General features: G+C 42.6%; 1 protein-coding gene across 1 annotated transcript in view; it reads left to right on the forward strand.

Moving 5' to 3' along the window:
• NINL (ninein like) overlaps positions 1-27,421 on the forward strand; it is a 331,277-nt gene that overhangs the window by 175,041 nt on the left and 128,815 nt on the right. Inside the window, 4 exon segments of the mRNA XM_029594490.1 lie at positions 6,379-6,519; positions 9,575-9,749; positions 11,719-11,829; positions 17,606-17,695. Coding sequence (XP_029450350.1) covers positions 6,379-6,519; positions 9,575-9,749; positions 11,719-11,829; positions 17,606-17,695 — 517 coding nt within the window.

Consider the following 27,421-nt stretch of genomic DNA (forward strand, 5'->3'; position numbering starts at 1 on the left):
CCTTCCTCCAGCTATCTGAAAAGCCTATATTGGATCTATCTGTTATGAATCCCTCTGCCTGCGGGTTTCCCTGCGAGCAGGCTCACTCACCCCACGCTGCTTCTTCACCCGACGCGGCATGGACGCCGACGTCGGGCCCTCAACACGGCTGGAGCTGCGGTCTCGCCTTGCTCACGCGGCCCGGAGGCCGCCCGGACTCATCCTCTTCACCGCGGCCGGAGTTGCGGACTTTCTGCCTCTTCAGCGCGGCCAGGACAGCCGCCGATGCCATCTGATCTTCGCGGCATGGAGGCCGCAAGTCCTGGGCTCGAGTAGCGGCTGGAGCCGCCTCCGGGGCCTCCTGCAGCGGCTGGAGCCGCTGCCGTCATCGGGCCTGCTCCTCAGGCCAGCCCTGCGCTTCTGATGCTGTACGCTGTGCAGGCCGCTGTCCACGGTCCTGCACAGCCCTACTTCCTGCTCCTTAGGTGCTGGTGCGTGCCTCTCTGCAAGATTTAAAGGGCCAGCCACAGGAAGTGTGGCTGACCCCACCTAGGGAGTGGACTTCCTGCCCAGCCCTATAAAAGAGCTGCTCCGTCATTCAATCTTGGCCTTGCATCGGAGTTGCTTCACTCTGGAGGCTCCTGCCTGCCAGAGCTCCATCAGGTCTTCTTAGTCTTCTCCATGGAGTTCTTGTTTCGTCTTGTCATGCCAAGTCATGTTCATGCCTGAGGTCCCTGTCCAGGTGTCCTGGTGTCTCGTCTTGGTCTTCTACTTCCTGATGTCCCAGGTTCCTTGATGTTCTGCCCTTTGCTGTTTCGTCAACGCTCCTGAGCCTTCTGGTACCTGTAGGCCGGGGGTCCCTCGGATGATGTTGTGCCCGAGTGGACTAGCCTACAGGTAGACTGGTGTCCTGTGCTCCTGAGCCGTCATGTCCTGCCAGCCGTTGGTGGAGCTTCGGACGACACCGGCTTCGTCATTGGAGTTCTGCTTCGACTGGATCCTTCCCTGCGCTCGTCCCGCTTCCAGCGTGGTCCGTGACCAGCCTCCTCAGGCTGTGTAGGGCGCGCAGTGGGACAGGGTGGTCCGCGACTCAGTCCCGTGGGTGGGCTGAGTAGGGCGCCCTGAGAGACAGTGCCAATGTCCTTCTGCCCAGCTTCTCGTCTCGTCTGGACTTCGTCAGTTCCTCATCTCATCCTGGATGCCGTTCCATCATCTTGGTATCATGTTTTGTTCCTGATGTCGTCGCATCGACCCTAGTCTGGGTTGCCATTGCATTGACCACTGGTCCGTAATGTCTTCGCATCAGCTTTGGTGTCAAGTCTTCGTCCGCGATGCCGTTGCATTGATCCTGTTGTCATGTCTTCGTGTCAAGGCCCGTCTGCCCTCGACCTCAGGCCAGGCCTGCTGCTCCATGCTGTTCCATGCAGCAGGTCCGAAAGGGCTCGGAATGGTCGGAGGACCATTCACATTCCAACATCATGTTGTTGGCCTTGGGAGCTTGCCGGCCTGGCAGAGGGTTAGACCATCAGCCATGGTGGAACACACCGTCAACCCTCGGTCCGGCCCTGGATCCGTCTGGGGTCGGGCTGAGGCCCATGGGCACACTAAAACACCCCTTACGTAACACTATCTTATTTTATTTCCATACATTCTAACTCTGCAGTCTTATTTTTCAGACTTCGGTTTTTGCATATAGACATTTTAAAGTAGATTTATTTGTATTTCTATTTTTATACGTACCTACAACCTGCTTATTACAAGATGTTACAGGCAGTTTGGAGTCATTTTTATCTGCATGCTCTGTATTTAAATACTCTAACTTACCTGGTTTGCCAGTATCCTTTGAAAAAATGCCTCCTTCCAAACCATGCACTGCTGAATGACTGTCAGCTTTCCCCCATGATCTAGAGTAAAAATTGCTTCTCTCCTTTCTAAAAATTAACGCCAGCAGTTGGATTCCACTCTGATTAAGGCAGAGCCCATTCCATTCGGAATAGGCGCAACCTTCCCCAGAATGTTCCCTAGTTCCTAACAAACCTAAAACCATCTTCCTTACACCATTGTCTCATCTATATATTGAGATTCTGGAGCTCAGCATGCCTATGGGGTCCTATGCATGGAACAGGGAGCATTTCTGAGAATGCAACCCTGGAGGTGCTGGATTTCAGTCTTTTCCCTAAAAGCCTAAATTTAGTCTCCAGAACCTCCCTGCTATACCTTCCTATGTACTTGGTACTCATACCATGACAGCTGGCTTCTCCCCAGCACTCTATAAAATCTTATCTAGGTGGTGCATGAGGTCCACCACCTTCGCACCAGGCAGGCAAGTTACTAAGAAATCTTCATGCCCACCATCCACCCAGCTGTCTACTTTCGCAGTGATCGAATCACCCATTACAATGGCTATTCTATCCTTTCCCTCCTGGTCACGGACCCCTGGAGACACATCCTCTGTGCAAGAGGATAAAGTATCACCTGGAGGGCAGGTCCTAGCTAAAGTGATGGTCTCCTGCCAAATGACCTTGCTGCTCCAAATCTTACGTGTAGTCCTCGCTTCAAAAGACATCTAGCTATTGAGCTTTTGTCTGCATCTTAATTTGTTGATTTGAAAAAGTCCTAAAATCTGATTTAAGGAGTAGATATATCTCATTTTAAGGGTTGTTAAATGTGATTAGGGTTTTTAAATTTAATTATTAGGGGGCCGATATTCTGAAGCCATTTAGACGGATAACAGAAAAGTTATCCATCTAAATGGCAAAGCAGCAATATTAGAAGCCATATGTGACTAAATCAAGGGTGATCGAAGGGTGGGCAGGAGGCATTTTGGGGTGGGCCAGAGTTAGCCACATAAGCTATTTGGAGTTAGCTGCTTAACTCATGCAGCTAACTCTGGTCGTACTATAGGGCAGTCCTAAAGTTAGCCAGATACTTATCTGGCTAACTTTAAGATAGCTGGGTATATTCAGCGGTTCAGCCATGCCACTGTTAAGTTAACTTGATAGCTATATCCGGCTAACTTAACTAGTTACTCTGCAGCTGAATATTGGTCCCTTAGAATACCTACAGTTTTTAAATTTGATAACTAGATATTTAAAAATATCCAGTTAAGTAAGCTAGCTGGATAAGACTATCCAGATAACTTACAAGGGATATTCAGTAGGGATGTGAATCGTTTTTTGACGATTTAAAATATCGTCCGATATTTTTTTAAATCGTCAAAAATCGTTAAAGAGTGCGATACAATAGAAATTCCCCTGATTTATCGTGAAAAATCGTTAATCGGGTTTGTGTCCACTAACGGGAGTTATTTGGGGGGAGGGCGAGAAAACCGGCACACCAAAACAACCCCTAAACCCACCCCAACCCTTTAAAACTAATCCCTTACCTTCCCCAACCCTCCCCAACCCTCCCAAAACATTTTAAAATCACCTGGTGGTCCAGTGGAAGCCCCGGGACCGATCGCCCGCTCTCGGGCCGTCGGCTGCCACTAATAAAAATGGTGCCGATGGCCCGATAAAAAATAAACCCACCCCCGACCCTTTAAAACTGACCCCTTAGCCTCCCCCACCCTCCCGACCCCCACTTGCTCCTACCATGTGACAGGGGCCGGCCAATGGCACGGATACCCTGTCACATGGTAAGGGCAAAGGGCCATCGGCGCCATTTTTATTAGCACAGCCGACGGCCCGAGAGCGGGAGATCGCTCCCCATGCCCCCACTGGACCACCAGGTAATTTTAAAATGTTTTTGGGAGGGTCGGAAGGGTGGGGGAGGCTAAGGGGTCAGTTTTAAAGGGTCAGGGTGGGTTTTTTGTTTATCGGATTGGGCGCAGCTGATAAACAAAAAACCAATCAGGCCGGATGATAAAAATTATAAGATTTGAATCGGAACCGAACCGATTCTGGTTCTGATTCACATCTCTAATATTCAGCAGCATTCCTATGCTGCTGAATATCCCTGAATAAAGTTGCTAATTAGCTATTGAGCAGGTCTAACTTATCCAGTTAACTTAGTGATATTCACACTTATCTAGTTACTTATCCAGCTAAGTAAGCAGGATAAGTAGCTCCTTTCTAGAATGACCGTATCTGGCCTACAACTTATCTAGCTAACTACTAATTGTAAACCTATTGCTTGTCATTCACTAACATTATTCTCCTGGAGGCCTGTATTCAGCACTACTTAGCCTGCTAAGTATCGTTGAATATTGGCCTCCAGATGGTTAATGTTAGTGAATGACCAATAATAGGGCTAAAATTAGTCAAACACTATAATTAGGGTTAATTGAATGTTATTTTAAGTGACTTGACTTATTTTAAAGACTTTCCTCCTAGTGGGGGTGATAATCTTTGTATCAAAAAATTAGACTAGGGTAGGTGGGAATCATGTTAATAGCTAGTTGCCCAGGAACTAGTATTTTCACCTTCTCAGTTCAAGTAAGTTACATTTTCTAACTCACAATTCAAACATTGGCAAACCAATACTATCTTTTGCTAGCTGAGAGAATTAGTCTATTTTCCTGCTACACAAACAATTCTAACACCATTTTCCAGCCATTGGATGTGAAGTCGATCAGCAGGTCTTCTCTCTTCCTAGCCTTTCTAAGGCCAGGGACTCACCTGTATGAGCGAGGCCTAGGGGGATTCAGAAAAAAATCTCCAAAAATAAAGTTCAAACTTCTCCACAAAATTCAAAAGGCTGGGACACCTTCAGCCAAGTTATGTAATGGAAAAGTGCCATCGCCTTTCTATTCTGTGCAGCCAAGCGTATAAAGCCTAGCCCACCAGGAACAGGGGAATCTACACCTGGTAGATCCTCTTCCTTCAATCAAAAAATGCCACAGAAGCCGACCACTGCAGGAACCACACAGGGATGCTGTAGCAAGTGGTTTGTTCCACTCCTAACTCTCTGACTCAAGACATAGACTAGGGCTAACTAATGGAGATCCCAAGGGGGTCTCGACATGTGCATCTTTTTTAAAATTTAAAAATATGCATGTAAGTTTCAACTCCACCCCCCAGAATACCTCTCTTTGGTTCATGTTAAAGTACATGTGACACATGTTAAAGTGCATGTGACACATGCTTTCATGTGCCCATTTGCACGCATAAAACTGTGAAAATTCAGCTTCCTTTGTCTAGCTTTCGGGAGCCATTACTCCCTTTCTCAGGTCAGGACAAAATGAGCAAAGGATAACCTTACCAGACATTATAAGTGAATCATGAAAGTATTCCAATGATAGTGAGACAGGGAAAGGGGATCTTGGGGGAAGGAGAGATTGCTGAATGATCAGAAGGTGATAGATATATAATTTTATGGCTCGTAATAGGTTAAGAAACGGAGATCTTTGCTGACTACATCATACTACCAGGGACATTCATTTTCACTCACGCACACCCTTCCCTCTGTGATATACAGACGTATACACGCTCATTTCAGTGGATGAAATATTCTTTATTATATGAATACCTGCTTATGTGTGTGTCTTATTCTACTGCATCCACTGCCTGTGGGAAGTGAACTGGGACTGAGTTCTTCTGAGACCTCTGCTTTACTCCCAAGCCAATGACAGAAGTGTGAGGCTCTACAGAGCCAGGACTGTCTCGCATTAGTACATCCACAATGTACTAATGTTAGTTGATGAGTTTTTGTTCCTCTGAAGTGATGTATTATCACATCATCAATGACCAAGCAGAGTCTTGAGTGTGATCACCATGTTGGTTTTTCCAGCTTGGCTAGAATTTTGATCCCAAAGGTTAATAACCACAACCATGTTAGGAACCACCCGAAACCCTAGTTCCAGTACTTCACACCAGCATATAGAAAAATATGGCTTTGAATTCTGATCTAATATCTTGCTGGTTGGGCTAGATAAGGCCAGTGTGTGTATCACAGGAATGACTTTCACAATGTTTGGAGCTGGGGAGACTGGGAGGACAGAGAACAGGCAGCTGCCACTTTTAGGCGAACACCTAATGGCCAGTCAGAGAGGACACTGGGACAAGTTCTTCAGAGAGCTGCATCCTGTTTTCTTGGTCCCAGGGCACTGCAGCACTATGGAAGGAATATGGAAAGAAAGGCTTGATGGTGATCATGCTGGTTCCTCAGACTTTGCTTTTGGGGATCATCACTTTCTATTGCCCAAAAATGTAGAAAGAGGTAGTAATGAAGGTAAGACTTCTTGAGGCCTGTACTAATTGACAGTTAAAGAAATAAAAATTGTTGCATATAGTGGTTTAATATCTTCTGTTATTACTTGGGATCTAAATCACATTAGTGTAGCTCTTGGTTAACTGCAGAAAAAAAATTGTAGTTAATTGAAATGCATTTGTTTTAGCTGTATCCCGACTGGAAGTAGTCCAGTTGATTTATATCTGGGATTTCTCTGTCTCTTTGCAGAAGACGAGTGGAGCAGGTCTCCAGTGAGAAGGACAAAATAAAACAGGACTTTGAGAAAGCAGAGAGGCGAAACATGCAACTTGCTGATGAGGTGGATGATCGACACTCTGCCATGGAGCACCTTAACCAGAGTAAAATAAAGTAAGCTGAGGAGTATTACTAATAATCTTTGCATTTCAGAGAATAGCACAGCTCCCCTTTCATAACACAGCTCGATCTTTAATACACAAAGTCAGTAACACTTTTTCATAACACTGGCTGACCAGTGGCAGGGGTGGTAGCTTTTCTGCTGCTGTGCAGGGGGCTTAGGCTCAATCCCTGGAGGCTTGAGGTTTATGGATCACCCAGGGATAGGAACACCGTACCTGGGAAGAAAGGAAGAAAAGCCAGGTGTAGGGTCTGATCAGCCTCAGCAGGGACCTGTGGTCTGTGTCCCTCAGCTGAAGGGTTACAAGTGCAACACCTGCATTGTAATTCTGTCTGTGTGCATAAAAATCTAGGAAAAATATCCTACTAATTGTGCCTGAAAAAACAGGAGGTTAGCAGAGCTGTTGCTGGTACCGAACAGGTAAAAAAACCCAGGCATCATCCCTGGGTAGTGTACTTCTGTAAATAAATTACTTTTAGGGGCCTAATTAATCAAAGTTTTAATGTTTAGAAATATGTCCAGCTATGCATAAACAAAAACACAATGAAATTATTTTCTGGTATATTTTCGCTTCCCTGTTGCTATAGTTCTATCTTTCAAGTTTAGAACAGTGGTAAAGATCAGCTGTACTCATAAGAACATAAGAAATTGCCATGCTGGGTCAGACCAAGGGTCCATCAAGCCCAGCATCCTGTTTCCAACAGAGGCCAAACCAGGCCACAAGAACCTGGCAATTACCCAAACACCTAGAAGATCCCATGCTTCTGATGCAATTAATAGCAGTGGTTATTCCCTAAGTAAACTTGATTAATAGCAGTTAATGGACTTCTCTTCCAAGAACTTATCCAAACCTTTTTTGAACCCAGCTACACTAACTGCACTAACTACATCTTCTGGCAACAAATTCCAGAGCTTTATTGTGCTCTGCTACAGGTCTTGGCCTATCATAGGTGACTCTCTCCTCCCTACCTCTGGTGTGGGGCCAGAAGGTAAAAATAATTAATCTGCAATGGACTGACTAGATGTTTCCAAAATTAAATGCAAAATAGACATAAGCTTAGTGTTTGCTACATTTAAAACCCAGTTGACTTTTTAGGTTCTGGTAGCCTGTGTTCTACTCTGTTTTTGCTTCTATCACCTTCACACAAAGCTACTCAATTTCCCCATTTTTAATTCCTTTTGTTTAGCCTATCACAGCAGTAATTAGGCAAAGGTCAACATACTATGGTTCTCTCTGGTGTCCCATACCCCAGTGTCCTTATGTGGAGCTATGGCTGGAACTTCCTCCCTAGCAATCTTAACTGTCAGGCCGATACAGTACAGTGCGCTCCAATACAGTACAGCCGATACTGTCAAGCCGATACAGTACTGCCGATACTGTCAGCTCCGATACAGTAAGGCTGATACTGTCAGGCCAATACAGTACAGCGGGATACAGAAAGTAAAATGTGCAGCCAAGCCGCACATTTTACTTTCAGAAATTAGCGCCGACCCAAAGGTCAGCACTAATTTCTTCTGGTGCCGGGAAAGTGTACAGAAAAGCAGTAAACTGCTTTTCTGTGCACCCCCCGACTTAATATCATAGCGATATTAAGTCGGAGGTCCCAAAAAGTAAAAAAAGTAAACAAAAAAACAAAAAAAACCAAACTTGAATTCGGCCTGCGGCTGTCGGGCCGAAAACCGGACGCTCAATTTTGCCGGTGTCCGGTTTCCGAGCCCATGGCTGTCAGCGGGCTCGAGAACCGATGCCGGCAAAATTGAGCGTTGGCTGTCAAACCCGCTGACAGCTGCCGCTCCTGTCAAAAAGGAGGCACTAGGGACGCAATAGTGTCCCTAGCGCCTCCTTTTCCCCAGTTCTACCGCGCCGCCTAATTTGCATAGTGAATTGCGCGCACCGGCGAGCGGGCGTTCGTCCGCTCTCCCGCAGACTTTACTGTATCGGCCCGTGTGTAAGCAGTGGCCTGAAAGGTGGTAATTACATCATAGAACACACAGCACAGATTTTTAAAAGCAAATACTTAGTTTACTAAATATTGTAAAAATAGGGTAAAAATTGTACAAATCAGCAAAGGTAAATTGTATAAACCAGTAAAAAGCTAATAGCGTTACAATAATAAAAGCTAAATATTTGTACAAACAAGATAGAGATAAGAGATACCTCCTTCACAGTCAATATATCCGTGAAAAAATCAAGGGACAATAGGTCTAGAGACCTCCCTAGATGAGAAGGCTATAGATGCTCTCTCTATGTGATGGTCTAAAAACGCTGCAGTTATTTCGTTATATTCTCATTTTCTGGGTCTAATTCAGGTTTTGCAAAGCCAGTTGGTCTAATTAGAACTCACAGCTTTGACTAATTAATGATTTGGCTATGGCTCATTAGAGACATCCTGTGCCTGACTCTGAGCACTAGCCTTCACTGGCTTTATCAGTTAGAAGAAACATATGTCTTGTTCTTATCTGAGCTTGTTACTAAGCAAACTTAGAGCAGAAGAGAAAACAAACGTATGCAGCAGAATAGTGTTTAAAAATGTCTTAACAATCCTTATGCTAAGCTGGGCACTCTATATTGATCCACATTTATTAGTGTATTGGTGATTGCTTTGTTCCATATTACTAACCCCACCTGCACATCACAAAGTCTTCTGAAAAACTAAAAAATAACTCCTCAAAATAATTTTAATACAAGAAGTGAACTTGGGTTTTCTGTGTAACTGTGACGTGCTCATCTAGGAATTAAAAATAATAAATATAAGCAAACAGCTTACTTCTCCTCTCCTATTCCTTTTATTCTTGTGGCTCTGTATGTGCTGTTAGCGGGGGCCCCATCATTTTCTTAATATCCTTATATTTGACATAATTTTCTTTGCTTTCTCTTTACTCTGTCCTCTTTTATTCCCCGATTCTCCTATTTCCTCCTTTTCCAACACAGATGCAGCAAGAATGTGTTTAAATCTAGCAGAAAGCTAAAATGCCGCTTAAACTGCTAACTGCATGTCACAACACAGGTTGCATCCCTGCTCTGAAGGAGTGCCATTTTTATTGCAGAGATCTTGAGCAAGCCTACAGGGAAAGAGTGGCAATGATGAGATCTGAAGTGGAGATGGAGAGGGAGCTCTTTATGCAGCACATGAATGGGCAGAGGAGCAAGCTGGAATCAGATGTGGAATCCCTCCAGATGGAAGAGGTGCATCTGAGGGATAAATTGACCTTGTCGATGAAGGTAAGGGTCACTTGGTTGCCCTGCCGTAGAGAGCTTGGGCTCTTGAGGAGATAGCAGTGGCTGTCACAAAGGACTGTCAGATTGGTTTCTTTAATTGTAGAGGGGTAAAAGCCTGCTGTTTCTGCAAGATTTTTATAGAAGTTGGGGGAAAGCAGAGATTCAGGATTTAGTGCTTGCACTTAAAGATATTATAGATTTTAGATATTTGTTTGCATACCTTTATTTGCTACACCTTTATCTTTTAGATAATTTTTTATATATCTTTGCCTTTTGTGTGTGCTTGGCTTGTTACTGCTAGAGTCATGGTTGACAGCTTTTTCCCTGCAACCTTCCCCCAGTGGAATCAGTAGTAGATACTATTCACATGATGCAGAAATTCAACTTTTAGATGTAGGTTCTCTGAATTGGAAGAGTAGCCTAGTGGTTAGAGCAGTAGGCTACAAACCAGAGAAGCCAGGGTTCAAATCCTGCTGCTGCTCCCTGTGACCTTGAATAAGTCACTTCACCCTCCATTGCCTTAGTTAGAAACTTAGTGGAGTCATAAACCTGCAGTAATTGGCTCTGGCTGTTGCTTAAGGGGGCCAACAGCCTGAGTAAGACCTGTTCTCCAAAAGTAGTCAAAAACTCTGGTCGTCTCCAGAGATTCCCTATCCTGCTCCCCCCCACTACTACCACTGGAAGCAGCCCATTGTCAAGAATAAATAAATTTTATAAATTGGTACCAAGCCCCACCTCCTAATAAGGCCTATCCCTCCCCTTCAAAAAATCTGGGCCTCAGAGGCTGGGACACCCATGAACCCTCTCCCTTACTCACAAAATTAGCCTTGGTGATCCAGTAGGGGCCTGGTGTGTCCCCTAGGCTCTGGGCCTGGCAACAACCAATTTTCAAAATGGTGCTATCCAGCCTTTGCCCTATCATGCTAATTAGCTCATTTAAATGTGTATGGTGCAGGGACCAGATTTGCGTGAGGTGTTTGAAACCCCTGCATTAGGACATTTATTGTGTGAAAAACTGGATTTTTCATGCTTTAGTGAATGAGCTCTTTGAAGATAGGGAAATTCCCTAAATGCCTGAATGTAATCACTTTAAAGTTCCTGTAAGGTAGAACATAAATCTAATAAGTGACTCATGTACCCTCCCAGGATCCTAGCAGCCTTAAGCTACTTTTTTGGTCTCGCCTTTAAAAAAAAAAAAAAAAAAATTAGAAACAAGATTAAATTGGTAGAACACTGTGGAAACAAAAATGGTAGAACAAAGTAGCTATAGAACCACTCCAACCTCCCCGGGGCAACATAATTTAAGACTACATACTGCTTTTGAGAGAGCATGGATAATTAAGCAGCAGAAAGTCATTAGGTCACCATGGAACTTTTTCCAAGTAGCTGTTGCAAAATCAGAGGGGAGGGGTGAAAGGGGAACAAAAAAAATTGGAAATAAATCTAAAGACTGCTTCCATTCTTGTCTAACTCGAAGGCTTTTCATGGGTGCTCGTGAGCCGCTGGTCGGTGTTAGGTTATGCCTCGGAGCTTGGGTCACAAGGGGAAATCGGTGGCACTAGTAGTCCTGGTATATATACTTCCAGGACACTCTTGAAGATGAATAGAACCATGTCTGTTTGTGTAATCTGAGTTCCCTTACAACATATTCCTAGGCAAAGCTTGCTCATTTGCCTGCTGAAAAATGTATATGACTTGAAAGTTTGGCTACCAGTACTTTTAGTCCTTTCACTAGGTATCGCCTGTAACTTCTCTACTGATATTTTTTCTGTGGGATATCAATGGGACTAATAGTTCCTGGATGGGTGCATTTAACTAAAAACTCAAAAATACTCTCAAAAGCAGAAAATAACACAACACACAAAAAAAAACAAACCCCATAAAAAAGAGTGCTCGTAGGCAGGCCAAATATAAATCCCTTTATATTAAAGGTTAGAACTTAGGAGGTGTGATATGTTTTTCTTTTTATTAGGAGAACAGTCGATTACAAAAGGAGATGATTGAAATGGTTGAAAAGGTGTCGGAGTCTGAGAGTTTGGTGTCAAAGCTCCAAAGTGATTTGGATTTCTTGTTGATGGATAAGGTAATTTTCCTATGTTAAACCTTAGACCTCTTCTCTCCAAAGCAGATGCTTTCTCCTAGCCTAGGAGCAAGAAGGTTAATACATGTGGCGGGCCAGCATGAACCTTTTAAGTACAGAACCACTAGCCTTTGTTCTAGTCCCGGGTCATTTCTGGGATCCTCTACTGCCTCTTTCCACTGTGTCCTCATCCACACGGTGGCATCAACCGGTAGCAGGATGGAGTCTGCCGAAGGTTGGAGGCAGATCGCGCTGAAGAAGCTCGCCTCTTAAGAGAGTGCCCTGATTTTAAGGGTACGTTGGACTACATGGACTATCTTGGGGGAAGCGAGCTGCTTTGGTCTGTTGTGTCTTTTTGATGTCTGATACTACTGAGGCCCTGCCTCCTCCCGCCAAGGTCATTATTGGCCACTTTTAAGAGACAGCTTGCTGTGTGTGGCAAATCGTTTCATGGAATGATGAAGTCCAAGTGTTATGGGCAGCAATAAGAGTATTTAGATAGTTCTGTTGCCGGGAGGGAGTGATTTTTGAAATGTTATGAGTAAATTTTTGAAAGATGTGCGAGTATAGGCTATTTTAAAAATTGCAACATATGCGCATATATTGGGGATTGTGAGTAAACTTGCGTGTGTTAAAAAAAAAAAAAAAAGAAGGGGGGGGTGCTGTTCTGGAGAGGGAGCAGCAGTTATGCCCATACATTGCTATTTTACAGCCTGCCAAAGTGATGCGCAAAGGTCTTTTACTTGTGTATATTTACACCTGCTCGATATCTGGGGAAAGTGATCATAAACATCTTAAAAGTGAAAAAATGATGGGTGAGGGTGTGGGTGACTTTGGGGTACATTGAGGCTGAAGAGCCAGGAGGATCTAATTGGTAAAACTGGCAATTTAATTGCCTAGCGCATTATAGAAAATCCCCTGATTTCCACCTGTTGTTGTTGTTATTTATTTACTTCATTAATTGCAACATGTTACAAATGTAAATCAAAGCGATGTACAGAGAATAAAATTAAATTCAAAACAGCTTAAATTAGATTTAAAATGGATAACAATATAAATAACAGAAATAAGAAAATTACATCATAAAACATAAAATGACATAGTACTAAATAATAGAGCATAAAACAAAACAATATAATAAAATTATAAACAGAGGTCATTAATAAAATTATTGAAACTCAAAGGCCTTCACAAAGAAATAAGTTGTTACAGCTTTTTTAAATTTAAGATTATCTTTCTCTAGGTGGATAGCTAGGGGTAAGGTAAGAAAATCTGGTTTCTCTAGTGGATTCTAGCCTGATGTCTCTTGAAGGAGATAAAACAAGTAGTCCTTGTTGAGAAGATCTAAATATGCGAGATAGCTGATGTGGTGTGATAAAGCGGGCGAGATGTAAAAGCCAACTTACAGGAGTAAATGTGTTTAAGTAATATGAATAAAATCTATTCGCATAACCCTTTAAAATTTGAAGTACATATATGTGTGATTCATTTGTGCACACGTTTCCAAATGAATTCTGATTTATCTGGCTAAATAGCGCCTTTGCCACTACTTAGACCGACATATTTGATCTTATCCGGATAAATAGAGCACTGAGTCCCAGGTCTCTTTTAGAACAGCCATTTACTCAGGAAAACCCAATTTTATGCCCACAACTGGCTTTAAAAATTCAGCCCTTTATTGATATTTGGTTTTATTCTATTGTACTTCAAATACTGTCTCTCCTTGTGACCTTGGGCAAGTCACTTTACCCTCCATTGCCTCAGGTACAAACTTAGATTATAAGCCCTCTGGGGATAGGGAAATACCTCCAGTACCTGAATGTAATCCACTTTGAAGCGCTGAAAAAAGTGTGAAAAGCGGAATATAAATCTAAATAAAAATAAAATACTGTAAACCACTGAATGGAATATATTTGCATACTGCAGACTATAAGTACAAAGGAAACGAAATACAAGTTTCTGTGGATTGCTTTGTTCTGATTAAGCCTAAGTTTATGGCTAGTTGAATGAATGATTCTGAGTCTATGATTTGTGATCCATGTGCAGATCTTCAAATCCCATTTCAGCCTGCCTCTTTTACCCAGCCAGATTTTGAGAACAGAGTCATATTGGTTTCAGAGCAATGATAAATGAAGGCGACTCTCCCAAATGGTCTATTGTTGACCTTGGTTGACTAAGAGTTAATTACCACAGTCTGCAGAAGTTTTACACCTCACTGAACATGGCCCCCTTGGCTCCTACTCATCTACTTTGTTCCAGTCCTAATCAAGATCAGCTGCTTTTGACCTGTCAGCAGTATCAGTTCTCATGGCATCCCTCAGACTAAACAATAAAAAAGTACGAATAGCCTACATGCCAGGTCATGCAGACTTCTTTACTTGGTCAACTTACAGAAAACCCCCCACTGGAAATGCATGTAGATCACAGCTTTTGATCTCCCAGCTTGGTGAGGCAAGGATTTCAATAAAATTTCATTCCTTATGCCTTTAAACTATACAAATTAAGTCTGCTTCAAGGAGCAAAAAGAGGTTTGTTTGTTTGTTTTTCCTTTTAAATTATACCACATACATATATTTTAGGTTTGCCATTGCTCCAGAGCTTAAACCGTAGTCCGTGATTCCTCTTTGGGAGCAGAGAAGCCAGAGGCTGTGATCTGAATGCATTCGCAGTGAAGCTTTTTGCTGAGCCAGGATGTCCAAGGCTATATCTTGGCTGTAAAAAGTTTTAGTTTTGTGACTATTTGGGTGCCTTGCCAGACAAGTAGTCTTGGACAGGGCATTATGTAAACAAAATGAAATCTATCTGTCGCTGGGTCCCATCCGGTCTTCTTGCCTTGCTTCTGGACTTTTCTCTTCTACTTTGCTCTTTCATCCTCCTCGTCCCTCAGTCAGAGTCCGGGCCTCACAGTAGCCTGCTGTGCCTGAGAGGACAAGGCAGAGCTCCCTCTGGCACTCCCCTGAACCAGCCCGCATGGAGCATGTGTCGGGCTTGCCTCACCTAGAACAAGGAGTCAAATTCTGGCCTCACGCACTGTATGGACCTGATTTTAATTGACTTTTACATGTGTAAATGCACCCTTCTTGAGTAAGTGGACTTTCAACCATTGCTGCACTATATGCCATTAAATTGTCCATAGGAATTACTCATGCAAGGGCACTTTATGCAAGTAAAATGGCTTTTCAAAATTGCTGCGATAGTATGTTACATTTACACGCCTAACTCCTTTTAAAAGCCACCTCTGAGTGTTGAGGTATTTAACTGTTTCATACTTAACTGGTAGCCGTGCATTAATTTCTAACCATAAAATAAGCATAAGATACTGACACTAAAATGAGATCATTCTCATCCTCAGTATGTGTATCCCTATTTTGTTTTTTTAATTCTCCATTTTTTTCTTTTCCCAAATCACTCCCCCCCCCCCCCCCCCCCCCACACACACCACCTCTGATGACAAGTCCAGGCAACAACACATGCTCTTGCCAGCCAGGAGGGCTGGAGGGAAGACTCCTCTGAGAATTACCCTCAGTGCTGCTACTTTGGCCACCAGCCATCTTTCCTACCCTCCCCAGTGTGCCTGATTTCTACCAGCCCCGTCAGAGAGGGTCAAACTCCTGTATTAGTTGACACAGCACCACAGCCTGAGTAGGGCTCTGCATTTTAGGAGTAAAGACTAGCAACTTAGACAAATTATTAGGAAAACAGTTTGTTACCCTTCTGCCAAGGGGGTCACCTTACCTCCCAGTCCTGAGGCACACGAGGAAAAATGCCTCCGAGGTGGGGTGTGATCTCTCCTGGGCTGAGGACTGGGACAGGTTACCCTGCAGGGCCAAACATGGCTAGACACACTTTCACTCTCAATAAAAAAAAAACAAAACATCAAATGCCCACACCAAAAAATGTGCTCCAAACAGAGAGTCACATTTATTGTGAAAGTTGTCACAAATAAAACAGTGCAGCAGCAAAAACAAAACTTCAAACACTGTCCATATAAGATAAAGGAAAAATCATAGTTCACTAGTAAATCCACTCTTTGGCCTACCCAGGCCCACTCAGTCTCTAAACACTCCGCTTTGGGTATTCACAAATATCCTGATCAGCTCAAGAAAGATTCACCCCCTTTCTCTCTCAGAAATGTAATCCTCCTAGCCCATGACTAGTTCCAGCTAAGCACAGTTTGTCTCCTGGACCTGCAAGTTCTCACCACAGTTAGAAAACTCCTCTTCTTAAACCTCTTTCAAATCCACACTCCATTCTACTTCTCCCTCAGGCTTTCTCTTACGCTTGGTGAATCCTCACCTGTCTCCTGCTTCTCCTGTGCTGTAACCCCAGGAGGGAGTAGCAGCTACATCCTCCTTATTGCTCTCTTACTCTGGAGAAGCCCCAGTCCTACAGTGAACAGGGGTTATATATACTCCTGAGCAGCCAACCCCAAAAAGAGGCTGTACCTACATATCAGTCAAATTTCCTGTCACACACTCTGCCTTAGGTTGAACTCCTTCACTAGCACCTTCCCCTAATCACCATGTCACAGGCCTTAATAGATTTCCCTTAAGAGGAAAATCACCACTTAATATAATACACCCTCTTTATATTAAACATTACATATACTTGTAGCATACAAGTTCATACTTGTTTCTTAAAGAACCAGTGATTAAAAGCACTTGGGGCACCGAAAAAAACAGAGGTTAGATCTGTCTGAAGGACAGACTTCAGGGTCCTGACGCCTTTCTCTGTGTGAATTCACTGAGGGGTTGATTTTCCAAATCGCACGTGGGCACCCATGTGCGTGTGGTTCCTGGTGACACGTGCAGGTTATAAAATACAATTCTTACATGCACATGCGTGACCAATTGTAATATTGGCATGTGCAGGTGGGTGACATCTAACACGTGCAAGGGAGGATTTTTAAAAAATACATGTGGTGACGCAAGTAGACCTTTCCTAGTTCCCTCCCAGTCCGCTTCAATTAAGGAGAGGACTGGAAGGGAACTTCTCTATACTCCTTCCGCCTCTGCCTCCTTTTTCCCCTCTCCTCCTCGACCCCTAAAACACCTTTCCCTACCCTATTTTTTTTTTTTTTGTTATTTCAGAACTTAATTCATCTGAATAGATGAACTAAGTTCCGCTGGCACTTGCTTCCCCAGGACAGGGCCTAATGGTCGCTGTCCCGGCCAGCCTCTGCCCCTTTGATTGAGCCTGGCACTTCTGCGTTTATTGGGAGATACGTGCATGGCTGGGCTGTTTTTTTAAAATGCGCTCGGCATGCGCAAGGCCTTGCCATGCACGTATTCGCTGGTTTTTACTTGCACCGGGCTTTTAAAATTCAGGCATGAGGATGCAATTTTCAAACTGCCCACAGAAGCAAAAGGTTCACAAGCACTTTGTACCCATTTTCAAAGGCAAAACTTTGCCTTTGAAAATTGCTTGAGAAAATGCACTTGCACAAATCTGCACCTTCTTTTTGTGCAGGTAGTGTTTCTGACCAAAAATAGGCCCGTAACTTGTCCCCAGGCACACCTAAGCCCTCTTATGCGTAAAACTACATGCATAATGGCACTATGCACGTAACATAAGCTGGGCAATTTTTAAAAGTCTATTTCCACAGGTATAGTAACTTTCCCCCAGGAAATGGTGTTGAAAAGTGCCTTCCCCTGTGCTTATTTTTAGGTAGGCTATGTGTTTTTCTCAGCAGACTTAAGGACAATTTAATAAAAGTAAACTTTTTGAATGAATCTATTTCCTGGCATTTACATGGCATACGTTTCTGTTCTCTTTGCAGCTGACAGTGCCAGATCCTCACAGCGCTGAGCTGATCAATCAGAAAGAACGCTTTGCTGAGATAATCCAGGAATATGAGCTGCAGTGCAGGGTAGGTAGGGGGATGGAAACTGCTGCTATCGGAAATGAGGGTGGTGGGGGGAGGATGTTGGTGACCGTGCATTGGAAGTGTGAGAGAAACCTTACTGCTTCTGATGCCTGCACAGTGCAAGATACATCAGAGATCTGCAACATGGGTACAAATGACTTATGGTGCCATATAATATAAATCAAACGCATGCCCACTGGTGCATTCAAACAAGGAAAGATGTTCTTTCGTGGTGAATGCACAGAAGTGCAAGATGAGAGAAGACAAGAAACACTCTGATGTACAGTGAATGCGTGCAGGGATTAAAAGGGGAGGGGTTAGTGGGCAGCTATTCAAGAAGGCAGCCGAATCTCCCTGCTCCTGATCTGAATTCTGTTATCCATGGCTCTTACTTGCTGATTTAAGCTGGTTTCCTGGCAACGGAAGTTCTTTGGAATATGGCTGCAGTGAAAGCTGTTAAATAAGTATGGCGTGAAACGGGTAAACCAAGATCCACCATCGCCCTCCAAGACGGCGCCCGCGAAGGATTCCGACATTTCCCTGCAAGCTATTATGGATGAATTACTGCAAATGAAAGAACCGATTTAAAGAAAATTCAAATACAATGTAGGAAATTGGAGAGGAAATGTCAGCCTTTCGGGGCAGACTTGCAGGCAGTGAAAGATAGTGTTAAAATAGAGGAGGAAAGGGTAAACTGCAATGCTAGCTGTATAACAGATTTACAGCGTCAATCAAAAAATTAGCATTATTGGAGAAAGATTTAAAGGATCTAAATAATCGCCCAAGAAGGAACAATATCCGGATCTTGGGGGTGCCAGAGCATGCAGAGGTCATTGATCCAATCAACTTTCTCCAAACCTTCCTTCTGCAGCTGCTGGGTTTAAATTGTACCCTACCATTTGAGCGAGCACATAGATCTCCCTCCTTTCATCAGCAAAATGCCAGACATCCACGTCCTTTTGTACTAAAAATTCTCCGATACCCTCAAGCACTGGAAATTCTACAGGCAGCTCAACTTAAGTCTCCCCTGTCATTTGAAGACAAACATATTCTTATTTTTCCTAATCTTAACAAAACTACGCTTGCCCGAAGAAAGTGGTTTCTCTCAACCAGCTGAAATCCAGCACGTATGCAGATGACAATGGATAATGCGACCAAAACATATGTCAATCCAGAGGTGCTTCAATCCTTTCTGAATAAAAAGCAGGGAAGAAAAATGGATATTCCCTGAGGAAGTCTTACTATGGATACGGTTAAGCATGTTTATTGGAATGCACCTTGTCCTTGATTTAGGGTGGACACCTTGTGCCTCTACGGAGTCCTAAGAAATGGAATGCATTTTACCCATCTGTATAATCTGGTTGACTGAAATATGGACCTCATTCAGTATTTTTTAAATTTTTTCTGACCCTTGTAGAGTTGCTGTGCACTGTAATTTTATGGTGGCCCGTTATTTTGACCAAAATTGGACAGATCAGTTTTGTCTTGTTTTTTTCACTAATCTTTTGTAACTATCCTTGTCTTTACCCATATTTTTGTCTCTCCTTTTTCCTTTACTTATTAGTTTAGTTTCTGGACCACTAACTGGTGTGCAAGGAAGATTTCTGTTCAGGACATGTGAGTGTGTTGTGTGGCTGCCATTATAGTAATCGATTAGACGGCGTTGTTTGTAAGTTTGGGGAAGGGATCCTATTTGAGATTTGTTTTGGGTGGTGCTATGCGAGGGTGAGTTATATGCAGGATGGGTATGTTTGTGTGATTGTATTTCAATGTGTGTTGAAGATCGTGTGGCAGTTTATATGTGGAAAATGAAAGGGGTGTTGGTATGGTCAAATGTAGATGTTGATTGTGCTTGTTTGATATGGGTGATTGTTGGCTGCATCATGAATTTTATGCACTGCGTGTAGCTACCGATATGTTGTCTTCCTTGGAATGGAGGTATGCTGGGAGGATGATGTCAAGTTGTGCATGAGCAGATAGGTATGATTGTTCATTTTGTTGAATGGTAGGAATAGAATCCTTGTTGGAGTTGATTGGGTGGTTGAGAACATTGTTTGCAATCGGATTGGGGGCGGGGAATTTGGGTGAGAAGGCTGCTCACTGGGATCCGGATACATTCATTGTTAACAGTTGTTTTTATGTTGTTTATATGTTGGCTTGTTTTACTAAATATGGGTGGTGATGGGAATTGATAGATCTGTATTCTGCTGTAAGTCTTCAGACATACTAAACTGTATGTATTAATGGTGTTTCAATATTTTATGATAATGCTGTATCATGAGTACTTATGTTTGATTTTTTTTCATTGAATGTTATAGGTCTTTGGAGCCCTTTCAAGCACAAAAAGTACTGCTTCATGTTAAATGCTTCAACCCTGATTTCGTATTCTTGCAAGAACTCATTTGGGTTCCTTTGAGTCGCAGAAACTATCACACCATGGGTTTTCTAGGCTGGCCTTTTTGGCTGTTTTGGGCAAAAGAATGGGGTGGTAATTCTGGGTAATGTTCTTTACAAACTCAGGTTCTGTCTCAGAAATTAGATTCTAATGGATGTTGGGCATTACTTCAGAGTGAGCTTTCTTTTATTAAACATATATGCTCCCATGAGGGATGACCCAGTTTTTTTTTTTCACCAGGCCTAATCTGATTGCTGGCAAGGGAGATATTCCCCTTATCATAGGAGGAGATTTTAATTTTACATTGGACCCATATTGGATGGTATGGATGGGTTTATCTAAATCTAGGGAAGTATTGCACTCTATGATGTTTCAATTAGCTTTGTCAGATCCTGGAGACTTCCATCACCCTACAGATAAGGATTTTTTTTTTTTTCCCTTTACCCCATCAGACTCACTCCAGAATAGATTTTTTATTTCTAATCCATTGGTCAAAAATTAGTGATACTAAAATTAATAGTATTATAATCTCTGACCATGCATTTATTATGTGTACTCTGGAATGGAGGTCAGCTTCTCCATCTACCCCTCAATGGAGGCTAAATGTGGGATTACTGCAGGATTCTGATTTTATTTCCTTAACCAATAAAACCTGTTCCGAATACTTTTCAGTTTAACAACTGTGAAGATACTTCCCCCGGTTGGTGGGCTGCATTTAAAGCTGCACTGAGGGGTGTAGTTATTAATATGCAGCGGAGGAAAATAAGCAAAGATGTTTAGAATTAGACCTGTCGGAAAATGAGATGAAGCAAGCAACATATTAGCAGTAAGGACCCAAACATTGCTGTTGACATTACATAAATTAAAATTCAAATATAACACCCTTTTGAGTCAACAAGTGGGGTGTTTGCTGGTCTCTCAAAGAGCTATGGATATGCTGGCAAGAAGGCTGGTCATATATTAACTAAGTATTTGAAAGGTAGGAAAGCAAGACAGAGAATTAAAACATTATCTTCTCCTACAGGTATGAAGTACCAAGATAACCAGACTATATGACAGTTTCAGGAGTTTTATTCATCTCTCTATTCTTAAGAAATAGATTTTTCTAGAGAAGCAGTAATGCATTTTTTAGGCCCTTCACAGCTTCCATTTCTATCTGAGTCAGACAAGGAATTTTTGAATAGAGATATTTCTGATACTGAATTATTGATGGCCACCTAAGAAAGTTCCTGGGCTCCCATGGGTCAGGTGCTAAATGTTTTCAGAAATCTCTTCTATCTAAACCTTGTCATCTTTGTACTTGCTTTCTTAATGCGGGCATGACAGATGCATCCTTTCTGGAAGCCAAAATTATAGTTTTAGAAAAGCCTGGAAAGGATCCGCTGTTTATGCAAAATTATAGATCTATTTCTCTTATAAATGTTGATTGCGAAATATATGCTAAGATTCTCTCCTTCAGACTGAGTAAAGGGTTGAGTACCCTTACCCATTTGGATCAAATGGATTTGTACCTTCTCATATGGCATTGGATAATTCTAGGTTAGTTTGCTGATATTTTTTCTCTGGTTTTGGATGAGCCACTCCCATAGTTTCTCTTCTTTGGATGCAGAAAAAGCATTCGATAGGGTAGAATGGGATTATCTTTTTATGGTTTGGTTTTGTATACTCTTTATAAATAAGGTTTGGTTTCTGTACAATAAACCGGTTGCTAGGCTTTATATCCAATGGTCTTCTTTCTGATTCTTTTTTTTCATCCATAGGGCTGCCCTTTTTCGCCACTCCTATTTGATTTGGCTGTGGATCCATTGGCTTTTGTTTGGTGCTCCCTAATGATACAGGTGGTCATCTCTTTAAAGAACATTTTCCTTCACATGCCATATTACTAGTAAGACTGGGGGATGTGCACACTTTTTTTTTTTTTTTGTCAGATATGAAACCTTTTCCTCGTTCTGATTCTGCGGATGTTTTAGTGTTTTTAGAGTTCTCTAAGAACTAAGAACCTTTGAAATCAAAAAGGTCTGTTGCATTCCTTCGTTCTGATTTACAACAGTGCAGCTCTTTTATCTTTTTGTGGTTGGTATGGAGAGCCATAGTGTGTTTTTCGCTTGTGGTTGTACAATGTGAAGAGGACATTAGAATGAGGCCTTATTCAGTAATGCATCACAGAATGAGCACTGGTGCTTAAGAACATTGCTCATCAATGACCTTGGTAAATTTACACAGTCCATTTTGTAAAACAAAATTTGGGCAGTTAAGATTCTGTAGGATGCAGGTGTAATTATGTAACATTGCAGCTAACTTGTGCAGCACAAATTTTAAAGGGAATGTATGCATGAGTGCTCTCCATATCACATAAATTTCCTTTGTAAACTTATTTGCATAGTTTTTAAAGTAAAAAAGTATGCATATAAGTGAAAACTCTGCCCTAACCCTTCTCCTGGGACCTCTGCACAGTCTGGGTAAAGGTACATGCAAACAGGACATCCTGCCCCCGCCCCCCCTGTAAGTTTACCTGCACTTCAGGTGGACAGTTTTATAAAACCCCATTTCTGCAGGTAAAACACAGTTTTACGAGTGGAAATGCATTTGAAAATTACTCGCCCAGAGGGCATTGTCAAACTTTCTTCAGAAGTGCACAGGTTTGGGGTTAAATTTTAAAAAATTGCACGCACGCATCCATGTGCGTGCGCTACCCGGTGCACACACATGGACTTGTGATTTTATAACATGTGCGCGCTGACGCGCACATATTATAAATGCCAGGTTGGCGCACACAAGGGGGGGAAGATATATGCAGTCATGCGCGGTGACGCATTGGGGGCCTTCCCCAGTTCCCTCCAAGTCTGCTCCAATTAAGGAGCAAACTGGGAGGAACTTCCAAACCTCTAGCCTGACCGCCCTTCTCCTTCCCCTATCCTGCCCTTCCCCCTATCCTAAATCCCCCCTCAAAATGGGCAGTCCCAAGCTAATTTTCTCAGAAAAAAATCAGACTCCATTTTGTGACTGGAATTCTGAGGAAAGTGTGTCTGTGTTTATGTAAATGAGCTAGTGACACCATTTTGTAAGCCAGTGCTGGAAGGAAATGCTACAAAGGGGCTGGTGGGCTTATACATATAAGTCTCTCACTTATAAAAATTATTCAGATTCCATCTCAGCCTCAAACTATTTCTCAAAATTCCCAACATTTTTTTCTACAACTTCATACTAAGGTGGAGGGTGTCCTTAGGTTAAAAGTATATTAAAACTGGTCCTAAAATGCCACTTAGAACTATTTTTTTTCTGAGGTTATCACAGGAGCACTGATCTTCCTGGGTTTGGCAGTTGGAGAGTTCAGTTAGTCTGGGTTTGACTAAGTGAGAGAGCAGAAGGTGCTTGGCCAGTTCTCTTCAGAGACTGCTCTGAAATCCCAGAAATAGATAACAGTGGAGCACAGAGAGGAAGGCACTCATTTCCAATATGGATGTTTGAAGTATGTATGACTGTGTTAGTGTGATATTTGTTTTAAAAAACAAGGTAAATTCCAGGTAAGGTTTAGGATAGGCAGTTTAATTGTTAATATTAAATTAACCTGGATGTATCGTAGTGATTTTCATCAGCCATTGATAGCATTAGAGTTGACTGGAATTTGGCAAAGGTAATGGGGATGGAGTGAGTGATCTCCCAATCACTATACATATGAATCCATATGACTGTACATGCCACTGTTATGACTTGCTTTAAGAAAATATAATAAGTATTCCTGGCTTTCCCTAACAAGAAGAGGGCTACAGCTCTTATAATATAAGAGAATACACATATCTTCTAAAGAAGTCATATTCTCCATTTAAACTGATTTATCTTGGGTGGAAATAGTCTGACACTGTGAGTCATCACTCTGCACCTGGTTGAGAATACAAGCAGAGTATACAGAAGTGCTTTAGTACTTGTAACATCCCCAGTTAGAAAATACTTGGTGGCACCTTCTCAGGTTGCATATATACATATACAGCCACTGGTCTTGACTACATATTGATGAGCACCTGAACCTGTATTAAAGTGCACTGTAGTAATAGTGTGAGAGGTGAGTGAAAGAAAGTGTGGAAATAATCCTCACCATACACGAGTGAGCATCTGAATTTAATTCCTCTGTACTAGCTAGAATAAGGATATTTAATTATTTTTTGTTTTTCGCAATCAGTAGTCCAGTTCCTATTAGATGCCACCAATAAACACTGAGGGGACACTCCTAATACACTCTGGCAGATAAACTCAGTTAGTGTATGGAGGAGCACACTATTTTTTATTTAAAGAGTATAGATAGGTTTCTGAAAGCTCTGGAGACAATGTTCCCAATACAGCATGAGGATCACAGTTGAGGGGCAACATCCGGGACCCTCTGGCACTCAAACCACGCCCACAAGCAGCATAACAGCAAGCCACGCCCCCTACAGCAGCAGAGGGTACGAAGAATCATCCTAAATAAAGTCAGCTAAGGGGTAGATTTTAAAAGGGATGCATGCATGTTATAAAATCCCATGGCCGCAGGCACATGCGCGCTGGATTTGATAATCCTCGCACACATGTGTGGGCTGCACGCGCAGAGGGGCCCAATTTTGTAAGATTACATGCGGCGACACAATCTGGCCTCTCCAATTGCATACCCACTACCCATACTCCCTCCCTCTTCCCCTCTCCTCTCCATCCCCTAAACCCTTTCGCCTACCTTTCTTTTTTTTTATTTTATTTATTGCTTACTGCTCCATTGGAGCAGTAAGCAATAAAACGGTGACCAATGGCCGCTGTCCAGGCCAGCCTCCGTACCGCCCACCCCCTTTTGAGGGCCTGGCAATTATGCGTGTATCGTCATTTATGTGCGCGACTGGGCCATTTTGAAAATTTGTGTGGCGTGCACAGGGCCCAGCCATGTGCATAAATGATGATATTTGTGCATGTGTTCGATTTAAAATTTGGACATTTGTGTATACTTGCCAAAAAGTCTAGCTAGACTGAAACTTTTCAACACCACAAAGAAAGAGAAAAGCAAGCAGAATCACTGCAGAAGCTGTCAAAGTGATTGTGCCAGAGACATAAGTGAAGAGCACAAAGTACAAAAGCCTCAGAATTTGCAGGGACAGGAGAGCTCACTGGAAAGAGACAGAGCGAAAGAAAAAAGGGTTAAATAGACATACAGAGTCAAACACAGAAAAAAAAACACGAAACACTTATCTACTTACCTGCAATTAGAGTGTTGATTTTGTCCTGGTGCACCTGCAAGACAGAATTGGGGCATAAAGGCTAAAGAACTCAGACACCGCGATTATAAACCAGCTACCTACGGAAGAATATAACATCTTCTCCATTCCTAGAGGTAAAAAGAAAGGAGGTGGACTCCTCCTTGCAGCAAAAAAGAAATTCAACCTCGCTCTGCAATCCATCATACCTCCACACAGGCTTGAAATTGGGCTCTTTAAGTCCAAGGAACTACAAATCTGCCTAATCTATGCCACCCCTGGCGTTTTAGAAAACAACCCCTCACCTCTAACTGAATACATTTCCAAATACATCGACATTACTATCCCTACTATTATCCTAGGAGACTTAAATCTACATTTTGACCGCTCACCCCTTTCACCAGCTAGTGAAGCTACCATGGCCGCCCTAAACGCTCTTGGATTTAGACAAAATGTATCGAGCCCTACATACAAAGCTGGACACACTCTTGATGTCATCTTTACGAATTCACTTATCCAAACCAGCTCTCCACAATGCACCCCCATTCTTCCTGCACGATCAAATGCATCCCCCACACGCCTTCCCACAATAAGAAAACCATAACATTCCGCAAACATTGCAAATCAGAAGAAATTATGGTCTCACTATCAGAAGACCTCAATAAGTTGGACCTCACTGACGCTAATTCAGCATGTTCCTCATGGCACCAAATAGCAATATCGCAAATAAACTATGCCCACTAATCTCAAAAGAAATCAACACAGAGAAGAAAGCCAAAAGACTGTGGTACACCCCTGATTTGAGATTTATGAAAACAGAACTACGTAAAATAGAAAAGAAATGGCGTAAAACCAATCCCCAGCGCTACTTTTAAAGTTCCGCTCTCTTCTACACGAATACCGGAAAAATACAGACAAAGCCAAGAAAGACTATTACGCATCAAGGATTCATCAATACCAATTCAACCCACGTGCTCTTTTCCAATATGTATCTAGCATATTACTCCTCCAACAAATGTTAACTCAGATAATGAGGACGAAAACAAGTGTGAGAAGCTAGCTGATTACTTTCATGACAAAATAAATAACATCATGGCACGCTTTACCTCCTCCCCCCTTATGTCATTCACCTACTACCAAAACACGCATCACTACACCCACTAACGCACACAACATACCCAATACAACCATACCACCCTTGTCACCCTTACAAACTTTGAAACCACTACCCCTCTAGAAATAGAAGCTATCCTCAAAAAGATTAAACCAGCAATGCACCCCTTTGATATCATACCCACAAAAACACTCCTTTCTTCTCCAGCAAGGATTGCCAAACCCATTTCCAAGATTCTCAACAAATCTATCACCACTGGACTGGTACCCACGCAACTCAAGCATGCCATAATAAAACCGACCCTCAAAAAAGCGGACTTGGACCCTACTGAACCTTCCAACTACTGACCAGTTTCGAACCTTCCTTTCCTTTCCAAAATAATGGAGAAAATCATAAACAAGCAACTCACAGAATTTCTAAATGAACATCAATTACTACTTCCATCCCAGTATGGATTCCGCAAGAACCATAGTACCGAAACCCTGCTCCTGTCCTATCAGATTTAATACTAAAAACACTAGACACGGTCACTCTTACATCTTGCTCTGCTTGACATATCAGCTGCATTTGACACTGTCAATCACTATACCCTGATCACCCGCCTATCTCAAATCGGAATCTCTGGATCTGCTCTTTGCTGGCTCATTCCTATCTTAATGAGAGAAAATACAGTGTTAAAATTGGCCGACACGAATCCAAACCCAGAAAACTACAACAAGGAGTACCTCAAGGATCCTCTCTCTCATCAACACTGTTTAATATCTACCTTATCCCCCTATGTCGACTCTTGATGAAACTTGGATTCCCGCACTTCATATGCAGATGATGTGCAGATCCTCATCCCCATTAAGGACTCTCTACCCAATGCTCTGAAAAATCTGGGACTGCCCTTGAAGAAATAAAGAATCTACTCACTGAAAAATTTCTAGTATCAATACCAGCAAAACAGACTTCTCATCATCTCTCCACAAAGCAACATCCTAGCATCCTACCAATTATTCACAAGCTGG

This window comes from Rhinatrema bivittatum, chromosome 3 (assembly GCF_901001135.1).
Source record: "Rhinatrema bivittatum chromosome 3, aRhiBiv1.1, whole genome shotgun sequence".
Classification (NCBI taxonomy): Eukaryota; Metazoa; Chordata; class Amphibia; order Gymnophiona; family Rhinatrematidae; genus Rhinatrema; species Rhinatrema bivittatum.